At 28.7% G+C, this 21,437-nt stretch overlaps 1 protein-coding gene across 3 annotated transcripts in view; it reads right to left on the bottom strand.

The window, feature by feature from the left end:
* Hr38 (Hormone receptor-like in 38) overlaps positions 1–21,437 on the bottom strand; it is a 240,835-nt gene that overhangs the window by 80,842 nt on the left and 138,556 nt on the right. For all 3 annotated transcript variants that reach the window (XM_075355896.1, XM_075355894.1, XM_075355895.1), the window contains exon 2: positions 13,912–14,003. In XM_075355896.1, coding sequence (XP_075212011.1) covers positions 13,912–13,932 — 21 coding nt within the window. In that variant the 5' untranslated portion in view covers positions 13,933–14,003. The remainder of the gene's footprint in view (positions 1–13,911; positions 14,004–21,437) is intronic.

Genomic DNA, 21,437 nt, shown 5'->3' with positions numbered 1-21,437 from the left:
AAATATTAACCGGTAACTGCAAATCATTTAAATCACTTATATGGCAACAAAATGATAATTAGTTCGAATAACAAAATGAATAAATAAGTTCTTGATAGGTCGGTTATATTAGTTAATATTTAAGGTTTTAAGTTATATACGAAAATTATTTTTAAAACTATAATTATGTGGCGCAGTGAATAGATAAAAAGTTTTAAACATATATATATCCACTGTAATAAGTTATGTCACGCCTACACATGCGTAAAAATTAGCAACATAATCATTCTAAATTTATATAAACATGCATACGATAGTTATACCAGAATGTACACAAGTTATTAAACGTTTTTCAAGTACAGCGAAACTTTTAACTAACGATCATGAAGTACTAATTAAGATAAATTACACATCATTTTGATTAAAACAGCTGTGACTTTTTTTTCAATTTAGAAAATTTATTTATTAAGATACAATTATGTAACTTATATCAAAAACGATTCAGAAAATATTGAAAAATTAAATGAGAAGAAATTCCAAAAAAACTATTTTTTTTTTTTTTTTTACCCTTTACTGGTTACGATTGCCCTTAGGCGTCATCTCTCTTTATCGGACAACAATCTACTGGTTCTTGTCCCTCATACTGCTAATCCGACATCAGGAGGTCTGATATTAGAAACTAATTAATAAGCAAGGGGAACTAGAGACACTACTAAGCATTACCTGCGTAAAGATTTGTTTAGATGGTACGATGCCACGATGAAATAGATAATACACGGGTATTTTATACCTGGTTTTTCACGGGTAAACGACTTTATAGATAAGTTATGTCAGACGATTATTGATTACGGTTTATCCAGGAGAAATTAAAAAATATCAAGCTTCTTAATCGAGCTAATAAAATGATTTTCTGTAAGGTTCAAGCGTGAAACAAATTTTTAGGTTATTTTATCCGCTAAGGTGTACTGAATTAGAAATAAAATCACGGGGTGAAAGTATAAAAAAAACATCGGGACCGAAACTTATAAGTTTGATTATTAAGCTTAAAATCTCAACACTTTGAAGGAAATTATTGTTTTTAAAAGATTGAAATCAACCTACAGGGATTTCTAAGTAGTGTCGCTAGGTTATATAGATTTTAAGAAAATTTTATCGTTTATGCATTTGTATATAAGGAGACTGAAACAGAAGTAAGAATGAGTGCAAACATATTTCATCCGGTTAAAAAGTAAATACATAACAAATAAAAATTACGAGATGGAAAATTTATTCCTGTTTTTTATTAAACGTTCGTGGATTAATGCGTATAATCCATATAAGGATAAAACTGGAATACGAATTATCACTCGTCCAGTTATTTATTTCTACGGAAATTTATAATGAAATGTTAAAATCAATAATAACTTCGAAGGTGTTAACGTTAAATATGTTTTATCGGGTCGGTTTTAAATATCATAAATTTTATTTTACTCGCAAAAAAATAATAAAATCGGATTCTTATTAGTTACCGTATCGCTTGCTTTTATATTGAAATAAATTACGGCATTTTATTTTAATTTATATTTTTTTTGTTTTTAAATTAAATTTTCCAGTTCTTTCCGACTTTTAAATTAACGACCCGTTAGATCGGAGAATACCTGTTAAATGGACCTACGACTAAAGAAAGAAGAAGTCATAATTGTAGTATAATATAGCGTCATTATACAAATTAGCATCGACATGTGGAAGTATAAGATGGGCGGAGACATTTGAATCCCAAGGTCGTCCAGGGCGACCTGCCAAGATACCGGCAGTAACGACCACAACCGTGCTTTATCTCGCTCCGGCAGACTCCCGCTCGTCCTGTCCCGTTTGTCTCTGGAACAAACAAGTGTCGGCGAAACAGGCTACAGTTGCGAACGAGCAGTGCGAACCTCCTGTGTTAACTGTACACTACTTAATACCTAAGAGAAAAGAAAGGTTTCCTCTCAGGTAAACCTACTCAGACCCTATCGATTTATTCAGTCTGCCGTTCATCAAGAGTCGAAGCTGTCTCGGCCCCCGACTTCCAGTAACGGCTTTAGTTTTATTATCGTGGGTGTTTTATCGTTCTGATTTAATGCGACTAGAACCCGTAATGAGAATACGTCTAAGACGTCCGCTGATCGCTACGTCGTATTCCGTCGGGCTTATTTTCTTTCGTATTTGGTACATTTAACAAAAATTTCGCATACGCTGTCTGCTGTAGAACGTTAACAGAGATGTAAAATTTATTAATATTCTCGATCGTTATTTTTCCTTTCTTCTGCGATTCCAATTTAGTTACGCATCGCATTTATGTTTCTTGTTCTCATCTTATTACGACTTTAGTTTTGCGCGCTATATAAAATCATTAGAAAAGTAGCATACAGCTAACGACGTATTATTTTCTTTAATTTTTATTTTATGTTCCGAGTAATGTCTTCTGATTGGAATTAATGTTTATTTTTACCTTGTAATTTTGATTTCATTGCTCATTAAACCCGGTCGTTTAGATTTGTTGACATAATATAATGATTTACTACCGTCACAAAACTTCTTTATTGCAGTTATTCGATTCATTACGATTATTCATAAGTGATATACGACTATATATAAGTTATATACGATAAGCGACTAAAAATTAGAAATAACAATTAAATTTTGCTTAAAATAATTTTCAAATTTATCATTACTTTATTACATCACGAATAAGTTACGTTAATCGTATGTTACCTCGTAAATTTGTTTCAAAGTGACAAGTAGCTTTTTATAACGTAGAAAATGAAAGCTTATATTACGGATAATTATATTTGAATATAGTTTATTGTTAATAATTCTAACTAAAAGAACCTACTTATTTAATATTTGTATCAAATTAATGAAACGGTTTATCCCGATTTTCAGTTTAAAAATTCTTCGTGAAATCTTTAAAATAAGTTTATAACATTATTACCGATTTCTCTACTTTATCGTGTAAGGTTTTATTAGAGTGAGGATGCTGTTAGTTATGCCTGGAAATATAGTTTCTTGTTTAATTAAGGTCTTTAATTCGTAATTTTTTTATTTAAGAAAACCTGTTTGATTAGCGTGTGTAGTTATCCGTAAATATTAAATAAAAACCGAGAATAAATACACGATTAATAAACTCCGTGTAATTTTTTTGGTTTATTATAAAGTTAGTCGATATTTATTGTAGAAATAACATAAAAAATATTTTTTCCCGGAATTCTAAATTTTATAACGCAGATTTTCAATGACAATAATTAAGTTGCTTTAGCAGTACGAGTTTTTATTTTAAGCATAATAAACATTAAAGTTAAATGGAAGTAATTTCCATCAGCGTAAGTCAAACAAGTTTTCAAGATTTTGTTTCTCCATGATTTAAGTAGTAATATATTTCTCAAGAAGAAATATATGTGTATATAGATATATGCATATGTGTATGTGTGTGTGTGTGCACGCGCATGTGCATATGTGTGTATGTCATAACAGCCAAACAATGCTTCAATTTATCTATAAATCCAAAACAGTAAAGATGAAGTTAATTTTGAAAAAAAATGTTAAGCTGTATCCAACATCCCCGGCTAAAGTATCGTATTTTTATTTGTGATGCTTGGTAGTTGGATATGGTATAAGTATAAATTTTTTTTAGGCGAATTATTAAAATTTTACTTACCTTTTTTTCTAAGTATTTTTAGTTACGTTTAAACATTAGCAAACATTCTACACTGAATGATAAATTTTTTAATTAAATAACGTCCTCGACTAGGTTTGAGTTTTAATTTTTCAAAAACTTATCTTGCACTACACATTTATTGAAAAAATTAAATTAACTGATCGTTTGTAGTATTAAAAATTTAAAGGTCTAACATTTTTATCTATAATTGAGAATTATTTATAGTCATTCAAGATAGACTGTACTATTTAATATTAATTTAGATTTGATTTTCTTTTAGATATCGTATTTCACAATTAGAAAAAAAGTAATCCAAATAATAACACTATGCAATAACAAAGATAGATTCTTGAAAATAAATTTTATTCATTTAATCGAATAAAACCCCCGATCCGTAAAAAACATTCCTAAAATACAAGGTGTGTAAAAATAATGGTATTTAATCTTTTATGCGTTTTATCTTCCGGTTATAAGTAATAATTAATAAGCTAAATTATTTATTTGTGTCATCTAAATCTGTATTAAATCTCGGAACTGTGCTTGCAGCTGCAAGCAACATTCTGTAATTTAATATTATATACATGTGATCCAGACCCGCTAGGTGTCGCTAATGAGTAATAAGATCGATGCGACATTAAATAAATAACAGAAATGTATTTTTTTAAATAAACAAAAATATATATTTTTTTAATTAATCAAAAATATTATAAAATGTAATTACGCTTTTACAATTACGATTATAATTGTAAAAATTAATTAATTAAAATAGCTTGTACATTAATAACATAAGTTACTAACTTAAAATGTCAGTACAATAATTTCTATTTATTTTTTTATTTTTTTTTTTTAGGCTGTAACGTGAAAATAAATATACTATTTTATAATTCAATTAAATTATTACTTTTTATATAATAAGAATTTATTCAGTATTAAACGATTTTTATTTACTTTTTATTATATAACTGGAAAAATTAATGATTTTTCATTCGAAAGAAATTATAATAACACTATTATTTTAATTATTATAACGTTCAAGAATTGTTTAATTTAATAATTTATGTTAAATGATTTTGTATTTAACAAGATTACATAAAAGTTTAATCGATATTTATACGTATGTATCGGTAAACAAATTTTCAAAAACTCAACCGGATCCATTCTGTACGATAATTCTAGCAATTTATTTGTAAACTGGCTATCCTTATACTCTAATGTATTAATAATGATAATATGGTTGCTAATAAAAGTAATAGTTGCAATAATAATAATAATAATAAATAAAGGTAGAAATCAGTTGCAGTTTAAAAATAATAAATAGATTATTAAATAAAGTTTTTGTTTTGTTTAATAATGTATAATTATGATACAGCTGATCGTATTTTTATCTTATCTAATAAATTATCTATTGTTATAAAGTTAAAACTTTATTATTATATTAAATAGCTGAAATATTAAAAATGTATTTATAATTTTGATTTCTTTTCTTTTACTCTCTCTCTCCCTCTCTCTCTCACGCTCTCTCTCTCTCTTTCTCTATCTCTCTCTTTCTCTATCTCTCTCTCTCAGACACACACGCGCGCGCGCGCGCGCACACACACACACACACATCCGTGATATATAAATTTAATATTACTGTTTATTTATTTTTATTACAAATGATGATATTATTTCTGCGTAATTAAATATTAAAGATTAATCGGTCTTTATCTGGTAATGATATTGCTAGTGATCGGTGATTATGGTGGTTTTCTATTAATACTATATAATTGTAATTTATTAGTATAATATGATTTTTTTTTCTTTTGATTTATGTTTATTTACTTTTACGGTACATCGCGCAATAAGCTTATAATTATTCTACGAAAGAAATATTGTTTTCCTTGCGTTAAAAATCTTTCTTATTTTCTAGGCGTTGCTAATGTTATAATAGAGATTTCTAGTTTTCAATTTTATTTCCGGTTTATTAGCTATTAACCTTCTAAACAATAGCGAATACGTTAGAAGACTAAAACTGCGTGATGGACCTGCGACTTAGATTTGAGGTGGAGCAGCATCAGCTCGAGTGTTGTTATCCGTAAAAAATCATTATTTCTCTTCATTCAATTTTAGTTATTATTGTTAAATTATTAATTGTAGTTTTGTTTTCATTTTTTTCTCGAGTTTATGAATACTGACTGATAGTATTTGTTAATGACAATGTTCTCTGACCTAACTATATGTGTATACTCGTACTTAAATTAAATGTTCTGCGTAGGAATGTTAGTGTGTAATTCTTGAGAAGCTTCGATGGAAACCTCTCTTCGTGTGATTTATGTGATCGTATTTAAAAAGAAACTAAGTTAAATACCATAAAATTCTCAGAGCATTTACTTTAAACTCTTTGCACAAATCTTTTCCTTTCTTAGTTAAAAATTCTTGTTTTGCTATAGCTTGAATTGTATTTTACAGTAGTGGTCGGTCATAAACGATAACAACCAACAAGAAGATAGTAAAATTCACGACTCAAGCTTAGTTTTTAATCAATTCTCTGTCATTAATTATACACATTTTCTTACTACTAACGTTAAATGGATATTTAATGTTAAAATGTTATTACATTTTTAATGTTGTAATATTATAATATTTTAACATGTTTAATGTTATAACGATAGAGGTTTCTATCCGATCATAATACGTACAACTGTTCTACTCTTTTCATACAAAACTATTTAAGTATTTATAATATTTAAAAGACCTCATTCGCTAATTTCATTATTACCATCGTACCTCCTCTAACTTCTGATTCCGGAAATGTGATAATTAAATAACGTATTTCCCTCTTAAATTAAAATCCCAGGTCAAAGGTGTACCTGATTAATAGGGGAGGAGTAAGTTAAAAATTTAAAGTTAGCGCTTGAAATCTTATAATGGATTAATCAAAAATGTTACGCTCTTATTCAAGCAGTTTTACTTCTTTGATTCTTTTTATAGCCCCTATAGGCATAGTAGGAAAACGTTTCTGATTATATATTTTTCGTCGCGTACTGTTTGATACTCTAAAATATCGTAAAAAAATTCTTGCGCAAGAAGACCGAACTCTTTATTATTTCTGTTTCCTTTTGAAAGAGTATCGACTCATTCTAATTCAAAATTTTACAAAAAGAACCTTTGATGCGTAAAAGATCACGTCAAAAATCAGTACAATAAAAAAATAAGTTTCAACTCATTCACCTGTCACAGTGCGTAAGCGCGTATGAAAAATACACCATCTCACATTCAATATAACCTCAACTTTGGTTAAGCGTATCTGAAGAACGACTCGACAATCTTTTTCATTTTCAAGCCACAAAATTGTACGCATACAAATATATAAAATAATTAAAAGTAATTAATAAGTTGTATATCCACCTTACACTGGTAAGGTGGATATATCACTTATTAATTACTTTTAATTATTTTATTAAATATACCAGCGGAATATGTTCAAGAAATTATATATATATATATTTTCTCGATAAGAAAAATCGATTTTAAGCAAATTGTATTTTCATATTCCTCATACCTCAAAACGTAAACGAAATTTGTTTTCACCACTCTATTTCTCACCTTGTGACCGAAAGTAATACCGTACGTTTCTTCGAAAAGTCGGTAAAAAAGAATTTAAGAAATTTATATCCCAAAACTGAAAATAGGTTTGTTGGTCGTTTTACTAGATATTTAATAACTCAGTAACACCCATATATATATATGTACACATACACAGAAAAACTTTTTCTGTGTATAAGAGAGATATATCAAAATTTTTAAACATTATACTTTTAGAATTATATAAATAAATTATAAAAAAACGACAGATAATAATCGTGCTTAGAAGGTTTCATGCTATTTATAACTGCAAAACTTTTATTATAACATAAATAAATAAATAATTCCATCAAGGATTTCATTAGATGTTTGACGACATAGATGTGTAAATATAAATTTATACCTTGGATCAAAGAACGTAGAAATAAAATTTTAATTCATAGGTTTTTTCTATCTAAATAATTTTATTTCCAGTATCATCACCGGAGAAGAATGTTTGTTTCAAGGGATAATTGAATTTAATAGATGTTTCTTATTAACAAATGCAACGTAAACTAATTTTGTGCAAATTAAGTTTTTAATTAATTTAATTTTATTACATATCTAAATTTACTGTTTTTAATTACGTATTTATATATCCAGGTTACTAAAAGAAAATTGAAAATCATTAACGGTTCTTTACAAACTCAACCTGTGCTAACCAAACAAAAAAAACGTGAAGAAAATCAGATGAAAGATAACAGTATAGATATTTTAATGGTTTTATTACTAATAATGTTTTTATCATAAAAATAACAAGTTTACTTCTTTGAAAATTCTATTTTATTTTATAATTCAACCGTTATCTTTCTGGGATTATTATATAAATTTCTATTTCTTTTGACTTAATCTTGTTATCAGTCACCCCTAAAAAAGTGACTTCAGATAGGGTCGTTGGAAAAGTTCTAGGTTTGACACAGATATGGCGCAAATAGGATCAGGATCAAATAATTCTAATATTTGTAAAGTATGATCCTTTAGATGGTGTACTGTAAAATTTCAGAAGCGAACGTTCAGTTGCTTGTTTGTTGTTATCAGTAAAGTAAACAAGTTTTGACATTTTATGAAAAATGGATAAAATTGAAGTTCCAGTTGTTATAAAGTTATTTATTTTAAAAGGTTTAACCCTAACGGACATACAAAACGTTTCCAGATTCTACTTTATAGGATTCTTCCCTTTCGTTTTCGACGGTAAATAAATGGGATCTGAATTTAAAAGCGGTCATACACATTGGGAAGCCCAAAAACCGATAAGATTGACGATATTTTCATAAAAATTATAACAACGCTCCAAAGTAAATGATCACCACTGAAATTACGTAATCTTACTGATATTTTAAACATCTCAGTAGTTCTTATCTGCTTAATTTTACACGATGTTTCGGGTATGAAAAAGCTTTCCGCTCATCGGTGCAGCCTTTGTTAACAATCGATCAAAACGCATTTGATTATTTATCTAGGTTTCCCTGAGTTTCTTTTATACTTTATAACAGCAGATTAAACATGAATTTACCATTATACACCAAAGATCAAATCGGGTGGTAGTAGATGAAAGTGCCTGAAAGAAAGGGAAAACGGTGTCATCTTTAGAAAAAGTCACGGTTACAGGTTTTCGGGATTATCACAGTGTGGTACTCATAAACTACCTGAAAAAAAAACCGGAATATTACTAGGGAGTATTTCTTTTCTTCGCTTTACCGATTGAAGGATAAAATATCCAAATCTGGTCAAAAAGAAAGCGCTTTTCCATCACGATAATGAACCTACACTTACGTCTAAAGTTTTTGCTGTTACACAACCTACTCTTCGAAGTGCTTCTACATCCACTGTATTCACTGGATTGGACTCTCAGCGATTAACAGCTTGTTGAACGAAAATTCATTTCAAACGATGAAGTCAATGCTAAGACATCTGCTTATTAAAAAATTGGAAAATAATCGGTCGTAATATATCGAATGACATCATTGAAAGATAAAAAAATTCTGAAAAATCTTGTGGTGTTTTTTAAGCCGAAAATTTTCCGAATAGTCCACATATTTGATTGAAAGCGTATAAATGTTAAGCTTCATTAAAATTTTATTATAAAAATTTTAATGATTTGAAAGGAAATTAATTTCGATTTCAGTTTTCTGAACTTATTTTTACATTTTACCTGGGTAACTAGAAACATATATATATATATATATATTTTCACCCGTTCCTTTTTTTTCTCCGTATAAACACCATTAATTTACTAAATTTTTATGTGATATATCAATAATTCGACTAAACTTCATCGGTTAAAGAATTATATATCGTTTTTTTTTCTATTTTACGTACGATGGTAAAGGAAACGGCGACTAATTAATAAATTTTGAATATTAAATTATTAGGCTACTTAATATTTTCTAATTAATATTGACGCGTTTCGTTAGATAACCAAATAAAGACTAAATAAACTCACGGATGAGTGTGATAATTAAAAGGAAAGGAACATCGATTCATAACGGTGTACCTTGTCTAGTTTATTAATATGACGAATGAAATGACAATTATTCAAGGGCTACGAGTTAACGTACCCGATAAATAGTACGTAACACGATCGTAATGCATTTTATACTTAACTGTGCTGCACTTAGCAATCAGTTTGCTGTTAGCAGGTCTAAACTACTCTTACCTATTGCTGCCAATAATCTTTTCTACTTTTCTTGTCCAGTCACATTCTTTTATGTCGGCTGTGATCGCAATAGTGTTGACAGTCCGACATATGGTCGTTTTGCCCCCTTTGTAACTTTATCACATTTATCGATCTGCAATATCTATTATTTACATCGTTATGACTGTTTAACCCAAAAATTGAATTTATTTATTGTAATTTACGTGGGAAGCCCGATCTTATTATAATAAATATAATAATATTTTTCACCCTGTTATTTTAATGCTGCTATAAAAAGTATTAATTTCTTTAATTAGATTAAAATAATTTACATTTCGAAAAGAAAAAAAAAATTTTTTTTTTAATATTATACATATAGAATTGCTTTAAAAACATTGTATACATTAAGCTAAGTAATAACTTACATTATTAGTAATGTATTTATAAAAATATACATAAAAAAAATTGTTTCAACTAAAATAAAATGTTTAAAAAAAATGGATTAAAACTGATTAAAAAAAAATTAAACGTTATGTAAATTAAGTGCTATATTTAACGGAAAGTGAAGTTGTCTTGCCTTTTTTGAAATAGAGGTCATTATATGAGACTTTTTGTTTTAAATTCTTTATCGCTAATCATAATTAAAATAAAATTGTATAAAAATAAAGAAGTACCGGTAAATTTAAATTAATTACCGAAATTAATTTTGAAAAAAATTGTTTTTCTCATTTAGCTTACTATAAAACTAATTACAACGTCAAATTACATTTCTTTGTTTTATTACATGTTTTTTTTTATGTATTTGTATATATTACATAATTAAGAAAAATAAAAGTAGCTTGTATTATTAAAACCAATCAGAATAAGTACTTTACAATTTTTTAAGTAAAATATTATAATGATAATCTTTTAATAGATTTTATGTGTAATTTTTTTGTTCACACTGTAAATATTTATTCAGTATGTTGTTTTTTTTTTAAATGCTAACGAAAAAAAATAATTATAAAATATTATAATATAATGTAAAAATTAAAATTTATTTTTAGTTTATTATGACTGAATTCGGCCACCGCTGTCACCGGTTTTAAAAATGGATAAATTTACTGGTGTTGAACGTGTTCGCTGTGTGTTTTGATTTCACGATTTTCAGTCAGAAATTGCAGTTCAACATAATTTTCGTAGAGAGTACGGTAGGGAGACTCCTAGTAGGCGTACAATTTACTCTTGCCACCAAACCTATGTTGAGACAGGTCGTTCTTTTTCCAGACTGACCGCCCCATTCTCCTTCTTGGAGGCGACTGTAAATGGCATCGCTTATCTGGATGCTTCAAAATTTTCTAATTCCTCAGTTAGATGATGATGACCAAGACGGACATCATTACTCTCAGTAAGACGGGGTACCATCTCACTACCGCCTAGAAGTCCGAGATTTTCTTGATACTCGATTACCAGATCGGTGGATCGGTAGTAAAGGTCAATTGCACGGTCACCTCGCTTCCCGCATTTGATCCCGCTAGATTTTTTTTTTGAGGTGTTTTACTAAAAATCGGGTTTATGTACCACCTTTGCCTGCTTGTCGAGCTAAGACTTCAAATTAAAGACGCATCTGCAGAGGTAACGCTCGAGTTGCTGGCTACACTCTGGAATGAAATCGACTACAGGCAGGATGTATGTCGCATTATAAATGGAGGCCATATCGAATCAAACTGAATTTTGGTGGCAATTTTGATGCGGTTTGCTATGAAATAAGACCTCAACAGCATCAGTAAGTTATCTCGGTAAATTTTTATACGCTTTTAAAGTTACGAAGTCTTTTTTAAATCACCCGGGTATTTTGATTTACGATAGAATGTAGTTCATGGATACGTTTAGATCTTGATTGAAAATTAATTTTTTTTTGGTAGAAAATAAGAATTTTAGTTAAACAATAAAATTAATACGATAATAAAAATAATGTTTTGATATAGAAAACCGACATTCTTTAAACCCATAGGGTCGGTCTAATTGTAAATCCTTTGTCATAACTTAAGTAATTCCGATTTCTCGAGTTCAAATCCTAATAGAGGCAGTTACTGTTAACGGATTTAAGTACTAGATCGTGGATACTGGTGTTCTTTGGTGGTGTGTTTGGGTTTAAATTAACCATACATCTCAGGAATGGTTGGCCTGAGTTTGTTCAAGATTCACATTTACCGATAGACTAATGAGTCGCTAATGAATTGCTGATGCGACTATAGCTAAAAATGTGAAAAAATACAGAAAATAAACATTCTTTAAAATTAAATAATAAATTAAAAGCTAAGATCTATAATAATATATCAAGAATAATTATAAGGATTCTTAAGATACTTGCACAATATTTTCAAATCTTTTCTTATATAACTGCTGTTTAAAAATCTCATAATAAATTATAACCCAACCAAAATATTAAAGAAAATAAAAAATAAAATAATTTTAAATAATTATGAAAAGGTAGGGTTTTTTTAATAATTTGACGAGTAAAATAAAAATATAAAGGAAAATGACGAACAAAAGATAGTAATCTATAAATTCTAACGCACGCGTAATGCAAAATGCAAGATTTAATAGTAAGGAATAATCTTAAATCCGCAACAACAAACATGTTATTGAGTAATTTTCACGGTAAATCAACCGAATAATCTATGTATAACAATCATTTATCTGTAGATTTTATTTTTCTCTAAACCTTTGTGAACTTTATGGAAGTCAACTCGGGTGAAATCGTAAAAAAGTAAAATTATACTTTAATCGTATGAAAAAACCAATTTTTATGATAATAATAAAAAAAAGCTTCACAGTAATTCTGCTGTTAATTTTTTTATTACATAACTTCTTTATAACAGACTAATAATTATTTTTTTAAATTATCTTTGTTTATAATTTGTTGTTGCTATTGAATAATAAATAAATTATTACTAAATTAAAAATATTATTATAAATTTAAATTTGACAATTTATATATTTTTATGATACATCTGGGTAATTTGAAATCGTAGAATTTTGTAATAACTAAATAGCTATTCTACAATACCCTATGAAATATAATATTGAAAGATGAGCTATTACTTTACCCCTATAGTAATAGAAGTTATTCGTTTTATAGTACGTTGAATTCTCATTTCTTAAACGCCATCACATTTTTATTTTATAGAGGGTTGTTTATCGTCACAGTTTAATCAGTTTTAATGCAATTTAGTTGTTTGAAACTAAACAACTAACTACGCCATAAATAATTCAACGAAATAAAATTCAAAACTTTATTTAGTAAAGATTTTTACAAACGCTTTTAAAAAAAAATTATGCGTAACTTTTTTCAAAACCTATTTTATGTTAAAAAGATTTATTTATTTATTCATTAATTATAAGCATATATACATATACATATATATACATATACATATACATATATATGTATATATGTGTATGTATGTGTATTTTTGTTTGTTATTTTATGAAATATTTCATTGGATGAAAAATGCAAATAACAAATAATTTGTTTAAAGTGGTACCAAGGATGATAAGATGTGTTTAAAAGCTCTATCAAGAGATATTGTTTCTTATCATTTCTCTTTAATATTAAACAAATATATAAGCTAATGTAAAAAAAAAACAAATATATATATAATATTTTATGAAAACAATTTTTTATACATGGTAACTATGTTTCAGAAATTTTACATTCGCTTGAACAAGAGTACAGATTTTACATGATACATTTAGTTTGATTTAGAAAACACTGGATCAAAATCTTATTACTAAATATCATTTAAAAACGAACTTTTTTCTTTTTACATTTCAAGGCTGGTTTACTACTCACAAACCGGCTGGATGATTTAATTTCGATCAAATTTATTATAGAACTGATACGATTTTAATTTTGTTTATAAATAACTTTTAGGCTATTTTTTTACGATATAAATAAATTAGTTTAACTTTTGCACAGATAATCAAGTAAAAATAGTTGTTATATGTCAAATACAACTTTTCAAATTATTACCTGTGTCTGCAGCAGAAGCATACTTGATGAGGCAGAATGTGAACCTGTGCCGGAGGGGCGAACAAGCACTTCTGTGTGGCTCTCCTCCTGATCTGTAACAAAAAAAAGTTTCACAAATATCTAAATCGGTGATATAAATTATAATATTGTTCGTAAAAATATACTTGTTTACTATTAAAAATAATTGTTTTTAATTTAATTAAAAAAAATAAATAAGCTCCAGCTTGCACGTACGAATTTGAAATGAAATATTTTTAGCGTATAAAAAATTTCTGGCTTAACTAGGATTCGAGCGTAGAAAAAACATAAAAAGCAAAAGCATAAAAAAGAAAAAGATCGCATAAAAGATAAAAACACTTCATCACGTAGGTCGACAATTTATTAATTATACAGAGTTTAATAAGTATCTCAAGTATTTTATCGACGAGTTGTCTTTCCTATTTTCAATATTTTGAAAAAGCAATTCGAAAGGATTTATAATTATTTTCAAACTATTTCGAACAATAATAATTTTTTCAACAATAGATTCATTTATAGGAAAACGTCTAGTAGCCTATTTAAACTATAGAAATTATTTTCTAGAAACTGTAAGACAATTTTTTTTCATCTTACAATTAACGTATTTTCATAATTAATACTCTTTTAAAAATGAATTCATTAAAGAGTTAAATCGGGGGGAATAAAACGCATTGTTTAACAATAGAAATAGGGTAAGTTACATTAAACTTTCTGTATCGATATTTTTTATGGCTGTGAAGTATATAAAACACACTTGAAGTACGAGAGAAATCGATTAGAGTTACTGTCTGTTTTCATTGAGAGTAACAATGTTCACTATATCACTGTGATGAACGAAGTAAAAGTGTCACTTATAAACCTATATAATAACTTCATTTCGGTCGAGTTGGCATCGCATATGCGTCCCAAAGAAGAAAATAACGCGAAATGTTTTCGTCTTCATTTTGTTTTTGAGGCTTGGTGTCGGATGCGTTTTAAAGAAAGGTTGTAATTTTTGGGAACGGTTTATGATTCGCGTACATTCTCCTACGATCATCGCGTATTACTTTTGTAAAACTTTACATATGTAAAAATCATTTACTAATAAATGATTCTATCGTTCACAAAATAGTATTACCTAGTTGAAGTATTACCTAGTTTTGTATGACTAACAATTTATTAAAAAACAATTTTTTAAGTTTTTAAAAATATTTTTCTTTAAAAATAAATAGAAAACAAAAACAATCGTAATAAAAAGTGAAAAGTAATTTTGTTTTAAAGAAAATTACTTTTATAAAATATTCTATTTATGCATTACAAAAAAGAAAAGCGTGAGCTCTGTATATTAAAATTTTATAATTTAGAGGGCGTCCCACGCTTTTCTTTTTAGTCACGCATAAATAAAGAATTTTTTAAAAGTAACTTTTTTGAAAACAAGGTCATTTTTACTTTTAGTTACGAATTGATTTTGTTTCTTTTTTAAAATTTGTTTATTTTTGACGAAACGCTTGTTTTTAGACTACTTTTTAATTTTTTTTTAATTTTCTACTTTTTAGTCATCGGATCGGTAGCTGCGTCTTATCGATTTAGTTACCTCCCTCAGGATAACGTTTCCCTTGTTTCTCCGAAAAAATTATACGTAAATTTTCTGTATACGTAAAATAGAAATATTTGAAATTAACAATGAAATATTGCTCTGTCACCGGACTAACGTCGCTGTGTAAAATTTCACCGTTGTGAGATTTTACACAGCGTAACAAACAACGAAATTTTATATATTGTATGAGAGCGGAAATGAGACCATTATAAGTTAAAGAAAAGCCTATAATTACATGCATTATATTTTTTTAATTAATATTAATAAGTTCTCCACGTAATTGTTTTCATTTATATAAAAAATCCTTGTGGAGGGTTTTCTTATAAAAATCTGAAATAATGTTGTAAAAGAATTTTTTTTTTATAAATTGTTTATTATCTGGTTAAAAATTTTAATAACTTTCAAAACTCTATATAACAATTCAATAACGGTTTCCTCCCATGTCAAGGTCATCAGTCTGACGCAGTTTCGTTTACTCTTTTATGACCTAGAACGAAGAGGTTAACATCTTAACCTGGCTTACGTCTAATACTAGTAACTAATACTAGTAACAGAGACGCACTTTACATACAGGAATTACCTTAGGCTTCAACGTTTCTCGGTGTATGTAACTAATCACCCAGACGGAAGATCCCATGGGGGAACGCGATACTGATTAGCAATTTTCTGAGGCATTACCAACTTCCAGATTTTTGCACTAACCGGATTCAGGCAACCACGGTTGAAGTTACAGTTTGATTGGGACCTATAAGAATATCCGCGGTGTACTGTTCTCCGTGCCATACTATAACTAACGAATTGTTCTCCAAATACATTGCAACACTAGATTCTAGATTTATCACTGGAGGAAACTGGAACGCGAAAGACCCGTTGTGGGGTTTGTGGTTGACAACCAGCAGAGGAAGGAGGTTGAGGAGATGTGTTCAAAATTTACACCTGGACGTAGTACAGGTGAAATTCCTGTTCACACTTAAAGGCGAAATACTCCAACCTCATGGAGGTTGGAGTGCCTTGGAAGGTTGGAAAACTCTCATAGAGGGTTCTAATGACGGGGATATTAAAAACATCCTAGAGAGCCTAATGCCAGTCAGCTTTCGGAATAGACCGATCTCAACAAGGAAGTTGAGATTACCACCTGTACGGTAACGATCTTGAAACCAGGGAAGCCTGCAGAGGAGATTTCTTCTTACAGGCTAATTAGCTTCTTAGCGATCATATCCAAATTATTTGAAAAGCTGTTACTTTGCTGACTGAAGTGGTACTCGGCCACTTAGGCCAGTATTGAAGGGTGAAACGGTAATTCCGAACCACCAGTTTGGGTTCAGGTACGGCTACTCCACCAGCGAACTATTCCAGAGAGTCGTCACGGTCATCAGTGGATGTCTGAAGAAAATAAAATTCTGCTCAACGGCATTCTTAGACATCAAAAGGCGTTTGATAAGGTATGGCTGCTTTGCTTGCTCTATAAATTAAAATTCAAACTACCTCAACAATACTACTATTTCTTACGGAATTATCTTGAGGGACGTTTCTTTCCGTAAGGTGTAATGATGAGTTATCGAAATTCTTTAACGTTAGGTAGGGAATCCCTCAGGGATCTGTACTAGGTCCTGTGTTATAATACACATTCTTCTAGGGCTGGACCTTCCAGCCCTAGAAGATTGGATTGTTGCCACGTTTGCCGATGACACTGTTATCCTTGCCGTTAACAAAGATCCAGACCTAGCCTAGCGGAAGCTGCAAATGGCGTTAGACCTTGTCTGCGCACGGCAGAAAAAATGAAAGATTAACGTTAATAAGAATGAATCAAAGCATGTCATATTCGCCATATGATAGGGTGACTGTCCAAGTGTACATGGATGGTTTCTTGATCCCAAAAACAGAGAGTGGACTTCACCTAGATCAGCGTTTGACCTGGAAGTGACACGTGTGGATGAAAAGGAAGCAATTGAACCCTGAGAATAGGGAAATGCATCGGTTGCTGCGGAGAAACTCGTGCCCCACTTTGTCCAATAAAGTTCTGATTTACAAAGTTATTTTTCCAATCTGGACTTACGGCGTGGAGTTGTTGGGAACAGCAAGTAATAGTAACATAAATATCAGAAACGCTTCCAAAAAAAAGTAACGTCGGTAATTGCCGAGGTTCCATGGTTCGCAAGGAAAATGAAATTCATAAATATCTGAAGATTCCGACATTTCGTGAGGTTGTGAGACAGCGCAGTGTTAAATACCGGCAACGACCTGAAAATCACGCCAACCACTTAATTAATCTGCTTGATAGCAGCAGGAACGTCCGAAGGTTGAAACGTCTCCATGTGCTTGACTTAGGGGGTTACTGAGTAACAGTTTGATAAATGACAACGCCAAATCTAGTGATTATTCTTGTTTACTTTATTTCTTTTTTTTGGTTTGACTATTTATTTGTTTGTTGTTTACTTCCACTATAGAGGCGATTGTAAATATACTGGTTGTAGAAAAAAAAGGAAAAGTCAATTAAATTAAATATGAATTATATATATATATATGTATATATATATATATAATATAAGGAAATTAATTTTAAATTAAATTAATTACAATACTATTAACAGACTTAAGAATTATTTATCAAAATCTTTTTTATTGTTTTATTAATTATTTATTTTACGCCTTTATTTTTATAATTTTAATTTTTTTCTTCATAAAAAAAGTAATCTTGATTTATTTATAAAATTCTTAATGCTATTTATTTTTTAAAAAAAGAAAAATTAGCGGTAAAATAAGAATTATTTTTTTATAAATTTTTTAAACGGTACATAAATATTCATCTCATATTTTCTCTACCTATCTCATTTTATTTTAACATTTTCTTGTCGGTTAATTACTAAAAGCTGTGTTTATAAATTAGATTTTATTTTTATAAAAAAATTTATAGATTACATTAAATAAATACAATTACTGTTTAATGATTAAAATAATTGTTATTTATAAGGAATAATGTAATCTATTTTGTTTTATATATATGTTTATTTTTGTTATTAAGTTTTTTATATTTGTTTATTATAGATGCAGGCTAATAATAAGTAATTTTATGTTATTAAATCGGCATTAAAACTTAATTTGTTTTTAACATGAATGTAGAAATAATCTACATTAAATATCTCTAGTAATTGAAGACTACTAAATGAGATTTATTAAATGAAGTATTTTTTTGTTGATAATTAATCGACTACATGAGCTTGAATCTGGGTCGCGGGAATATAGAATATAGTTGTTTTGTGAATGAAGAATGCAAAATTTGATCGAGATTCGAACCCGGTATCTTGTCGATAAAGGGATCTGGAAAGCCACCATTCAATCAAGGATGTCACCGATATTTAATTTAACGTTTTATAATTGTTTTTCTTTTCGTTGTGTACTGATTTTCTTTTGTACATGTAAACTAATCAATTTTTAATGAATTTATTCAATAAATATATAATGTCCTGAGCATTTTTGGCCCATATAAATGACTAATTTACCTCTTGCAAAATCTAATCACCAAAATTTGCTGTCATGGTCTTAACTGCGCATCTATATTCTACATACTATTCATTACTTATTCTTTCAAGAATTGTATATTAAACAATGGATATTAGTGCGGGTCAATAATAAATGCCCACGAGATTTCATAGATCTAAGATAGTTTCAGATCTCTTGAGTCCATAAAATATAAAAATTACGCTTATGAATTTCTGTTTAATTGGTTGTTCGTTTATGTATAAATTATTGTCTATTATTCTTTAAAGTTTTTCAGCGATGAAGTTTGGTTTTACTTTTAAATCGCGTATTAGGAAGATTTATCGTGTAGTTTTTTTTATTTTAAGCCCGAATAAAGTTTTGGTTTCTATTCTTCAATCCATTTTCTGTATTCTATAAGTATATCTTATTATTAAAAAAAAAAAACTTAACGTAAAAAAAATTCCGAGGTAGATTATAGTTGCATAATTATAATGGTTTTTACTGTTATTTCATCTTGAATACGTAATATATGTGTACGATTATAATTGTAATACTACATCATAAGTTATAATGGTAATAAGTAAGATTAGATGTTATTTGTTGCTTAAGGGCATTTCCTTTCGTAACACGACCTCAGATTGAATGTGCTAGCTAACAGAATGAGTCCTTCATTAAAGTCTGGATTTACTCTCTTTAGAACAAAAATGTTTCAGCCGGTAATTTTGTGATGCCATTATATAACTTAAGTTTTATTATTATTTAATTTAATATTTACGAGTACGTTTATATGTTGCAAACGCATTTTTCCCCTTTAGATGATGAATTTTACTTATAAATCGCGTAATAAAAAAATGCCTTTTAACCGTAATTTACTATTTAATTACTTCTCTATCGATATGAATTCCAGAATGAGGTTATTTTTTTACAAGATAATGATTTATTTGTTTTTGTTAATCTGTTTTTGTTTTTTTGGTGCGTTTTAAGGCCTATAGCTTGTGGTTTTTGATAAGATCACGTAAAAAGAAGTCTATCCTATTTGATTAATTAAATTAATTAATTAATAATTAAGTTGATCAATTAATTTAAAATATTAAATTAAAACGATTTAGCTGTTTTGTTTTTAAATATAAATTCACAATTCATTTTTTACAAACGGTAACTTTTTGATTATAAATGGCAATATTTACTTACCGTTGTGGTTAATATATATGAATAACTCTTACTCAACAATACGCATTTTATATACGCATATTATAATCAAATTATTATTATATGAAAAGCAAACTGCAAAAGGATGAGGGTCATTTTTTATATTTGAGTTTTATAACGGAAAGTATGCCTGTTGCTAAATAGAAGATGCTTCAGCGGTCTGTTCTGCAAAAATAACGATAGTCTTCATGTTACGGCCAATCTTTATTTTGCCATTTTTCTACAAGAAAGGGTCATCGTCTTACACTGTAACAGGGAGGAGAATCGCTCAAAGATTAGCAGAGCTGCGTATTTCAGCCAGCTGATTACAGAATTCTATGTTGTCGACACTTGTTTCTAAACTGTTGTTCTTCTATGAAGTTATTTTGTTTATTATTTTAAACTACATTAAAAGTTATTTTGTTTATTTTTTTAAACTACATTAAAAGTTATTTTGTTTATTTTTTTAAACTACATTAAAAGTTAGTGTAAATTATTCGTAATAATGTTACGTCATAAAGAAAGCTGTGAAAATAAATCGGTTGAATGTAATTGTGCAACTTCGCTACTTGCTGGAATAAAAATAGAAGAAATCAATTACTTGGTCGCTCGTCTTAAGTAATGAAAAAAGTACACAAGGTTAGCCGCCTACGAAACGGACAGCGATTGCAATTGCACATGTTTGAAGTGCAAAGAGGATAGTAGGATAATCATAATTAATGATTTTAATAGCCTAAAGAGTATTAATTAACAGTTCCTCTACTTATTAGGGTTGATTAGTGCATACAGAATTAGAAAATGCAGACCTAGGAAACTTACGAGAAAGTTAATTTCTTTGAAAACACGTACGCATACATAGTAAGAATAAAAGCTTATGGTCATCGATTTGATGAGGTTCAAGTTTGTTTCAAGGAATTTTTATCCTTTCACGGGATTACTGCGAAACGCGTTGAAACGTATAGAAAGCACTCAAAATACAGGTAGGGCTCCATAAAATTTAAGGTTATTGTTGTTTTCAAAGAGAAATTAAAAGGGAGCAGGCGAATTCATTTGATGTTACAAACTACGTACATACTAAACTGAGATGTATGCAGATGTAAAAAGGTATTTGTGACATTTTTTTTACTAGCGACTCAGAATAAGAAGTACTCGGTAAACATATTGAAAAAATTTTATCAAAATAATTTTCCCTATAAGAGGACATCCGTATTTAGATTGCGATCGAAATAAGTCCTTACTAAATCAGAAGTATCTAGCGTAAACT

Source organism: Lycorma delicatula, chromosome 2 (genome assembly GCF_047948215.1).
Source record: "Lycorma delicatula isolate Av1 chromosome 2, ASM4794821v1, whole genome shotgun sequence".
Classification (NCBI taxonomy): Eukaryota; Metazoa; Arthropoda; class Insecta; order Hemiptera; family Fulgoridae; genus Lycorma; species Lycorma delicatula.
Note: the sequence above shows the minus strand (reverse complement) of the source record. Positions and strands in the feature narration are given on the sequence as shown.